At 39.4% G+C, this 10,947-nt stretch overlaps 1 protein-coding gene across 1 annotated transcript; it reads left to right on the top strand.

Annotated features, from left to right (window-relative positions):
• Positions 1-9,382: 9,382 nt before the first annotated feature.
• On the top strand, positions 9,383-10,691 carry LOC114008965 (uncharacterized). Its single transcript, XM_027774309.1, is given in 3 exon segments — positions 9,383-9,464; positions 9,784-10,148; positions 10,257-10,691. Coding segments are annotated over 3 exon segments (882 nt in total).
• Positions 10,692-10,947: the final 256 nt, after the last annotated feature.

The raw sequence follows: 10,947 nt of genomic DNA, 5'->3' as shown, positions 1-10,947 counted from the left end.
GTGTACAAAGAACAAGTTTTACTGGAATAAGTTCAAGAATTTTTAATTAGGCTCAAAGATCATCTCTGACCTTTATTGTGTAAAAGCAAAGGTTAGACCATGTTAATGATACTGATAATGTTAATAATAACAATATTTCATTAACAGTTTATTAAATGCTAAGTACTTTGCTCAGCTTTTTATAATCACTGTTTCAATTAATCTTCACAAATCAATGAAGTAAAAACACTATCATCCCTATTTTATAAACAAAAGAAGTAAAGTTGAGATGGGTTAAGTGATCCGCCTTAACTCCCATAGGGAATTAGTGGCAGAGCCCAAACCGGAACAATCTCATGCTAGTATGTGCTATTAACCACCGCACTAATTCAGTAGGCCTTAACCCTCTGTTCTGTTTCTATTTCTTATAACTTTGAAACAGTCTTAAACCTATGACCAAAAAAATTGCACAGTGTAATATAAACAACTTTTTCCCTGTAAATTATTTGAGAATGAGTTGCCAACATAATGACTTTCCATTCCAAAATACTTTATTACATATAGACGTACCTAAGTACTAACCCTGGCAGCTATGAATTTGACCTTGCTTGGTGCCAAGAGATATCCAAAATCCTTTTGCTAATTCTTTGCCCCAGCCTTGAAATCAGTCATATAATGGAGAATGGTATTTGGAAATCAAGATCTGGATGCTAGATGTCCTTAAAGTTATTGAAGTATAGCTGCTCCTGGACCCTCCCAACACACACCTTGTGCACACGCTGACATTAACATTTTTTAAAAAGAATTATTTTATTTAATTTCATTTATTCATTTTTAAATTTGACCAGAGAAGGACAGAGAGAGAGAGGAAAACTGAGAAAACAAGCTGCCAGATCTAGGACTTGAATTGCAGTTGGCCACATGGGAGTCCAGCACCCTTAATCACCACACCACCTGCTGACCCTGGCATTAACATTTTTATATATCATTATTTATATTGAGTGAAAACTATGCAATCACATGGGCATATTGAACCCAGGCTAATAAGACAAAGATCCTTTCCAGTTTTCTTCTCTTCTCTTTATCTAACTTGGGATTTCCTTCTCTAAAGGCAGGAGAAATTGATCCATTATTTTCATACATATACTTACTCCATGTGGCTGTCTCTTCCCCCAGATGTAGACTCTTCACTGCTTTTTGGCTGATTCCTTATATCAGACCCACTCCTTGTATGGACACACTGTTTACCTGCCTGGATCCTGACACCTTTCACAAGGGAAGCATCCTCACCTTGCTCTCCTCACCTTCCTTGGACATTCTCTCACCCTGGTTGGTGTCTGACACCCCAGATCAGCTTGCCTTCAACCTGCATAGACACCCCCTATACTCTCATTCAGTTCCAGTACTCCAGCCAGAAGGCCTACACATGTGGACATCCTCTTTATCCTACGCAGACTCTCACATACCCCTACTGACTTGCCCCACCAATGAATGCTTTCCTTCCCTGCCTGAGCCCTGACCACTCCCATCAAGTCTGACACTCAACACTTAGGCTCTGGCACTCCATGCCCAGATGCTCCCTTTATAGACACCTACTCAAATTGTTCATTCATATTCATCATTCTGGGCTGTTATCCTGTGAGAGTCCCTCCCCATCCTGCTAGGGCACCTTGCATCTGGCTTTTTTTTCCATGGAGAAACCCTTCTTATCTGATTATACGCTGTGATGTTGGGCCACTACAGTCCACTCTAATCAGGAGAAGCAAAATGTCCACCCTGACCAAGTCCACTTAATGGCTTTAAGGCAGAACTTTCCAAGAAAGGAAAAGAAAGGAAAAGAGAATAGATTGTACTTTTTCATCAAAAATAAAAACTTTACTATAAATTCAATTTGCAACATTGAGACAAGCCTAAAAAACTAAAAAGTATTCTTTTTAATCTTCTATTCCAGTCCTGATCTGGCAAGTAAAGAGAGTTTGAAGGAATACCTGGCAGTCTACATTCTGTTCCTTTACCATGACTCCAATGTTGTTTCTTTCTTAGGTGGAGGAGAGTTATCAACATATTCACAGCAGCTTTAATTGTTATTTTAATAGAGAATAATAGGAGAGAACTGTCTGGTAGTCATTACTTTTGGCCACCACAAGAAGCTGGTATTTCAGATTCTACCACTTTCACTTTTCTATTGACAAATTATAAATAGGCACTGGATGGTCTGGATGCCTGTCCAATTTTCAGTGCTGTATAGTATTGACCATTGAGTCTATTACTTTTTAAGTTCATGTAATAGCCATTGTTGACCAAATCATGATCCCTAGAGTGCTGAGATAATAGAAACTTCCAACATCCAATTTATATTTACAGAGCTCAGTTGGGTAGGAAAAAGGAAAATCAGGGACCAGCAGTTAGGCGTAATGGCTGTGTCGCTGGACTCCCATGACCGCGGTTTGTGTCATGGACATGATGGCTTAAACTCATGCTGAGCACATGTGCGTGCGTACCCAAGATCCCGAGAGGAGAATGGAGGAGAAGGGATTGCAGTGTGGCCATCCCCCCTGGGGGGGGGGTGATTTCTCGCTTTCTATCTCTCTGTCTCTCTCTGTCTTTCTGGCGAGTGCACACGCCCTACAGCAAAAATCTCTCTCTCAAAAAAAAAAGGAAAATCATAAATTGGGCCCAGTTGTGACCCTGTGGCAGAACAAAGACTATGATATCAGAGAATTAAAAAAATAAAGGTAGTAACTATAAACAAACACATACCCACATATGCATACATGCACATACACACACATTAACACATACACATGCACAAAACTTTAGGAAATGGTCATCCTAGGCTTGTGACCCAGATTCAAAATAGAGGTCAAAATATACCCAAATAAATAAAACTTAAAGAAATTTAGAGTGGGGCCAGCAGATGGTGTAGTGGTTAAGGCACTAGACTCCCACATGGCCGACCGTAGTTTGAATCCTGGATCTGGCAGCTTGAAAATCATGCCAGGTGCTTCTGCATGCATGCCTAAAATCTGAGGAGGAGAATATATAGAGGAGACATGACTGTGGTGTGGCCATCCCCACAGGGGTGATTTCTCATTTCTCTCTCTCTGTTTCATTATCTCTCCACGCGCCCTACAGGAAAAATCTCTCTTAAAAAAAAAAAAAAAAAGAGAGAGAAGAAGAAATCTAGAGGTTCTCTTCTAAATTAGTGTTTTTGGTCTTTTTTTAAAGCTTTTTTGATTAAGGATCTCAATTGCTCCCCACTGTATATACTATATTTCAAAATTTATAAACATTTCTCTTTCTAAAATTTAAAATTAAACTATGTATTGAGTATTTTTTTTCTAATTTCATAAACGTCCTGAAGATTCAGAAATTTCTTCCCTACCTTAAACTTTTCACAACTCCTAGTACAATTTCTCCATCTGCTGAAAAAAAATCAATGTTCTGGTTATCAAATAGAAAACAGAGTTACTTCCAATCTTCAGCAACAATATCTATTTATTAATTGAAAATAAATAAGTATGACCATTATAGAAATCAGGTTAAGAATTTAAAATGTAAACTATTTAAATACAAGAGAATTCCCAAAGAAGAGTAATACATGTATAATTTCAAATTACTGATGCTTTCTCAGATCAGCAAGTGTAATAAATTGCATGATGACTAGTTATGCATAGTTGGTTGCCAGATGGTACCTAACTCTAACTCAATCTCTTCTTTCCAGCAGAGAATTTTTTGGTACTTCCATTTCTATTTTTTTTTTTTTTTAAGTAACTCAAATCATTCTTATTCTCACACCTCACCTATAGCTATCCTGAATCTTATTGGTTTTTTTTTCTTTATCACTCTAATTATATCACTGCCTACTTCACTCTATCTAATCTCTTATTTTGTCACAAAATAGAGGCTGTCAGGCATTAACACTATAGAGGTAGAGTTATGTCTCTCCAAAGATATTTATATTATAATCCCTAGAACCTGTGAATATGTTACTTTAAGTGGTGGCAAATACAGTTAAGGGTGTGAACATTGAAATGGAGTAATTATCCTGGATTACCTGGTTGGGTCCAATCAAATTACCTGGGTCCTTAGAAAAAGAGAATCTTTCCTAGCTGCAGAAAAAGATATTACAATAGAAGAGACAAGAGCTATTTGAAGCATAAATAGGATATGTCCTGTCATTTCTGGCTTTGAAATAGGGAAATAAATCATCAACAAAGGAATGAAGCATCCCTCAGAAGCTGGAAATGGCCCTCAGCCAATAAGAAAATAAGGTATTTCAGTCTTATGATTGCAGAATACTGACTTCTGCCAGCACCCTGGATGAATAAAACATAAAGCAAGGGATACTCCCCTAGAGCCACTCGTGGGGAACACAGTTCTGCCAACACCTTGATTTTGGTCTTGTGAGATTAGGACAGAGCAACCAGAAGAGCCCACTGGACTGCTGACCTACAGAACCGTATTGAATGAGCTATTAAATTTGTTGTATCAGCTATAGAAAACACTTAACTCTATTGCCTGTGCGTTTTGTTTCATGTTCATTTCCATATAACATTCAGAGTGAGAAATATTGATTAATTAATATCCACTATTTTTATATAACATCAAACACAAAATTGTCTCTCCAATCCCTAATGACTCTTTTCAGTTTTTACATTCTTATAGAATTGTTGACTTGAACTTCTAAATCTCAAAAGAGCTTCCTTAAAATTAATTTCCTTCATTTCATCTTGAGGTCCTTTGCATTAAGGAATATTGCAAATTTTCAGACTTTTTTTGATAACCAGTTTCCAGCTGTTTCTTCCAAATTCTACTAAATTCTTCTCTGACACACTTTGAACCACTTTTTCCTCTTCCTTTATAAATAGTCCGTCTTTATTTAAGAATGGCAATATGGGACACTCATTTTCAGCTTTGGGGCCTTGGTCTACACTTTCAGATGGGAATAGCCGTATTTTGTTAACCTGACACATTTCTCCAAATGCTCTCTTCCTGTAATAGCACCTTGCAAAATAAAAGTTAAAGTTCACCTGAAATCAGTGCAACTGCAAACTTAGGAGGCATCCATCCCATGCCTAATCTTGCTGTTCTAGTCCACTGTGTTGCTAATGTTGGAAAATACCCAAGACTGAGTAATTTTTTTTTTTAAAGAAGTTTATTCAGCTCATGACTTGGAGGTCCAAGGCTGCACCTGCTCAGGGTTCCTGGCTGGATCAAGACATAGTAGAGAGCAAGGATGCATGTATCTGTCTCCATGTGTCTCTTCTGGTCTCATTCTCTAAACCAAACAAAAGTCAATCATAGGGGCTCTGCCTCCATTACCTTAATACTAATTTCCTCCCAAAGATCTTACCTTTCAACATCATAGTCAGATTAAGCTTTTACCCTTTTAATCCTGTCACAATCAAATCTCGACACATGAATTTTTGGCAGATATTCAAACTATAGCACTTGCCATTTAGTTTTATTCAAAGAAAAAACTCACGAAACTCTTCCCTCAGTAAGGCTTCCAGAGAAAGTTCTACTGCCTGGGGCTGACTATTTAAGTAAATGCTTACATAACTATAATTGTTTTAAAATCCAATGGATTACAGAAATGTTTGATCAAATCACTCTTCCAAATACATGGAATGTGCTACTATTCACTTAATGATTTTCCATGTACACACTATATGTCATCAAGATTAAGGAGACTTAAATTTTTACTAGTTCTTTATCCAGATTCATAATTTATAGAACCAGTGAATTAAGTTCATTAGACAATACACATGTAAAACCTCATGAGACAGCAGAAAGGATTTACAGATCGAAAGGCTTCATAAGATCAAAACTGATTACAAAATATGCTATATATCCTTATAAAATATGTAACATGAGATACCATACATGAAGGATTACTAAAAAATTGCTTGATTAATCTTTATTAAATCTTAAAAGGCACAGGGTTGGCAAACACTAAATAAGAATTTGGGGTTGGCTATCACCCAAGAATACTTAGCTCAGAGGATGTCCTGAAGAAAAATTTCATGTTACAAAAGTAATTGCTGACGGGAACCAGCAGTTAGCGTAATGGCTATGTCGCTGGACTCCCACGTAGTCGACCGTGGTTCGCATCCCGGACCCGGTGGCTTAAAACTCACGCCAGGCCCATGTGCGTACGTGTCCAAGATCCCGAGAGGAGAATGGAGGAGAAGGGATTGCAGCGTGACCATCCCCCCTTGGGGGTGATTTCTCGCTTTCTGTCTCTATGTCTCTCTCTCTCTGTCTGGTGAGCACACGTGCCCTATAGCAAAAACCACTAAAAAAATTATAATAAAAGTAATTGCTGAAACAAAATCCTATATATTGGAACACACCTTTCCTATTAGACTCATTCTATGAAATTGGAGATTATATATTTTAGATAAGAGAAATCTGTCTAAAGTATTTTACCTCTCAAAATATGTAGTTAGATGGGGCCAAATAGTGGTACAGCAATAGTACAACTCTCTGCAAGGCTGGCCCACATTGGAAGTTCGGGTTCCCATCCAGAGACTTTCTTGAACAGGCCAGGCATATGTGTGTCCATAATCTAGGCTGGTTGAGGCTGGAGGTGAATTGTAGCACTAATACCTTGTTGGTTATGTCTGTCTCTCTTTCTATATTACTCACTCATATAAGAAAGGAAGAAAGAAAATGACAAGTTGACATATGTGTGTATAAATATATATTTATGTTTATATTATTTATATTTATATTTAAATATATGCAGATAGACTAAAGAAATAAATTGCTGGTCCCAATGATTGACTCAAAGTGAGGTTTTATAATCCAAAATAAAATTACTATGCTCAAAATTAGGCACTCTCCAATGAGATCCTCTATCTTCTGAGCACTATCAGTATTTGTCATAATAATAACAATAATATTAAATGAGCCAATATTATGTAAAGAGCTCAGATCAGGAACTAGTGCATAGTGGGCACATAATTGGTCACTGAGCTGCTCCTTTGTATGTACATTTCCATGTATGTTTGTACCCACAGTCTTGGTTCCAATGTAAGGATACGTACTGAACAGCCATATTTCCTAATAGTTATCATGATATTTTTTATTATATATATTTAGTTATTTTTCCTAAAAATTTACAGAAACTTAGCATGTACCAGACATTATACTAGCCACTGGGGATACCAGGATATTTTATGTCAACAACAGGAAAAGGGGTAAGGAGAAAGAAAAGGGTAAGACAATTACAAAAAATATAAGCATAGGGGCTGGCAGGTCACAGTTTGAGTCCTGGACCTCATGGTTTGTTTTCTCATTTTTCCCTTTCTCTCTCTCTCTCTCTCTCTCTCTCTCTGGGCAAATTTAAGAAAAACAATAGTATTGGGTCATCAGGAAAGTTATGACAGGGGCCAGCAGTTGGCATGGTGGTTAAGGGTTTTAGACTACCACATAGCCAAGCATGGTTTGAGCCTTGGCCTGGTACCTTGCCTTCTCACTTTCTCTCTCTTTCTCTATCACTTTGTCTCTCTCTGGTCAAATAAAAATAAATAAAAATAAATAAATATTTTTTTAAAAGCCATGACATATTCTTCTATGTTTTTCTATGCAAAAATGTGTCATGATTTTCCCAATGACCTAATAAATAAAATTAAATAGTTCTTAGAAAAACAAATAAGCATAGAAAAGTCATGACTTGATAAAAGATCTGAAATAAATATCTCTGAATAAAGCTGTCTAGAGATGAAGAACCATTTGAAAGTTCAGATGGTTTACTACATTCTATTTAAAAGATGAAAAGTTTTATATCATATAATGATAGGGCCTAGGTATATTTATAATCAGGAGAGAAGTAACTGGTTATAAGAGCGTCAGATGCCCAAAGAGGAGGATGATTAAGAAGGCATTTACCTCAGGAGTTCAGAAGAAACCATCAAGAAGGGACACACACTTCTCTTTTAAATGATAGAGATATATTGAGCTCAGACTAGAAGAAACACAGAAATTGGACTCAACTTGAAAGATTTCAGCTAAATTTTGAGAGAGTATGTGCTATGGAGTTCACATAGTCTGAACAGATGAAATCTAATCACATTTGGAGAAGCCTAGTTTAGAAAAAAGGAGAGATGAGTTGAGAGTCAAGGACTCTCAGTTCCAACCTGAGTTTATCTTTGTGGCTCTTGATTAATTATTTCTTCTAAAGCTTACTTTCCTCAGATTTAAAATCCAAGTGTTTAATTCTGGGAGTTCTAAATCTCCTGCCAACTATGGAACTGCATGACAGCTGATGGCTAGAAGACTGCCACAAAAGAACAGCATTATAGGTGAAGTTGATCAGCATAAATTTGTAATAAATAAATGAAGACCAAAAATAAATGTACTCATCAGCTAATCCTAAGTTCCTATATGAAATGCTTATGGGACTTTGGTGAGCTCAGAAAAACATTCCTCCAGCTGTTTTTGAGTAAGGCCAGCAATCCTTTAAAAAAAAAAAATCCATCTGTCTTGACAGGATGCTGACCAGTGCTGTGCTGATAGTAGGTGAGCTGACAAAGGAGTCCAGAAAATGCAGAGTATCATTTTAGAAGACTGACTAGCATTCACGAGAGTCCTATCTTACCACTGGAAGGCACGTAACCATGATGCCTGCATTGCATTGGAGTTATGGTACCCCAGTTACTTTGCTAGCAAATGAGGAAAAATGCTTAGGTTTATAAAATATATTGCCCCCAAGTGATATAGTTAGTGACAAAGTTCTTGCTTCTAAATAATTATAATTAGATGTGGAGCTTTGTACATAAAAGATCATTCAAAACAAAGCTATGAAGTGATTTATAGATTTATTCCTCATTTATATAAATTAAATCCAGGAGTAGGCTTTCTAGCTTCACATTATTCTGGACTCAAGCACCTTCTATATTTGCTTCATTGAATATGGCTTGCATCTTAAAACTCACTTCATAGTCAAAGAGGGCTGCTAGAACTCTAGCCTTTATGTTTTCCAAAGAACTTGGAGAAAGAGAGAAAGAAAAAACAAAACAAAACAAAACAAAACAACGCATCCCTGTCTTCCAAGGACTCTCGCTAAAAATGACTTATTTCCACCTGTATCTCATGGCCAACATTTAAAATAATCACTACACCTAGCTCCAAAGTAGACTAGAAAACTTAATATTTTAACCATGTAGTAATGTGACTAAAAGTCAGTGTTCTTGTAACTAAGGAATGAATACTGGAAGATATTTTGTTAGTCTTCCCGTTTCCTCTATTCATTGTGGATCAGTTGGGGACTCCTTATAATGCCATGTTCATGCAAGATGCAGGTTAACAAAGCCTCCATTATCAAGACAGTTCCTGGGGTCAGGAACAGGAGCACACACCATTTCACTTGCTTTCACTAGCTGGTGGTAGTGACATGGCCACATCCAATTTCAAAGGGGCAGGGAAATGCAATGGCATCGTGTGCTTTGATGAAGAAGCAGAGTATCTGTCAAGAGGTCTAATGATTACCAGAGAGACTTTCCTCAGAGAACCAGTTACTATAATAGTGAGGATCAAGATGTTAAAGGGACATATAAACAACTATCGAGAAACATCAACCACAGCAAAGGCATGAGAAATTCTTCTGAGGGCAAATTTCAGTGCCCACCAAACTGTCTGGGGCGCCTGGAGGAGCCATGGCCAGGGAGCAGCTGAGGGAGGCCAGCCTGCCTGCCTGAGGGCCTACCGGGCTATGCACGCAAGCCGAGCTGTCACCCTGTGGTCCTGAGTCTTGTCATTCCCATACTCAAAGAGGCAAATCCATTGTCCTTTAAGGAGTTTCTGAAAAGCAAGGGCCTCGACCTGTCGAAAGAGAACTGACCGGCCAGTACAATTTACTCCCAGGAAGCCTCAAGGCGCTCCCCGGGCCCCGACCACAGCCCCCTGACCTCACAAACCATGAAGAACACCCTGGAACTTCTGCAGTCGTTTTTCCAAGGCCCAGTGGGCGCGAGCGAGCCCCCAGGACGAGGAGGCGGCCGAGGACCTGCGCGTGGAGCGGGCCTACCTGCCGTCGGCCGGAGAGCACACGCAGGCCTGCAGAGGCATATCCCTGTCCTCCACCCCGTCGGGCCGGCGGCTGGGTCTCTGCCGCGTGGACGCCGCGTGACAGGACCTCGCGGGTGTCCCTTGCACCTCCCGCAAGGAGTCCGAAGACTTCGCGGCTCTGGGGAGTCTCTGGGAGACACGGACCTGCGGAAGCCGCGGAGCACCGACAGACGCAAATCCCAAGCTAAACGCTGAGGGAGGTTGAGCGCTTTGGTGAAACGCAAACGGAAGTGGTGAGGGCGCTCGAGCGGAAGTTGGCAGCAAAGATGATCAAGGAGCTGAATGACTACCACGACCTGGAGCCAGTAGTTCAGCAGATGGAGGAAAACCTCCTGCTGATTGTTGAAGCAGAAAATCACTACATGAAACTGGAACAGAAAGCAAGTTTGGTCCAGGCGTAGGGCTCCCAATTCCAGGGCGAGAACGAAGGCCGGTGGTTGGGCCTAGGCGCCAGCCTGGTGGTGGTGAGCAGAACGGAGAGACGATCTTGCAGAACGTCCCATCGTCATGCACAGCGCACTTGCTTCCGTAAAGTAAAGCAGCTGGTTTGTGGAGCTGGAACGTTGGCCCTGGCTGCTGAAATCCTCAAATCTAGAGACAGAACTTCTGCAAGTAAAGATGAGGAGGACTCTTGACAACCAGCAGGTTACTTCCTGCTTACAGTTTTGCATACCTAAGATCACCAACTCTCTTATGTGCATACGCTGTTGTGTCTTAAGTATGAAGGCTTCACCCAGAGCAAAATATTTGTCCTGAGATGCCAGTTTCATGACCTGGAACAGTATTATTGGTCACCTGCCACACGAGCACCTCCAATCCAGCATTGCACCTATGGTTTATATGCAGTCCTTCGTGGTGAAATTAATACTGTTTTATAGATGCTAATAATCT

Source organism: Tupaia chinensis, unplaced genomic scaffold, assembly GCF_000334495.1.
Source record: "Tupaia chinensis unplaced genomic scaffold, TupChi_1.0 Scaffold000423_1, whole genome shotgun sequence".
Lineage (NCBI taxonomy): Eukaryota > Metazoa > Chordata > Mammalia > Scandentia > Tupaiidae > Tupaia > Tupaia belangeri.
This window is presented reverse-complemented; position numbering and strand designations above follow the sequence as displayed.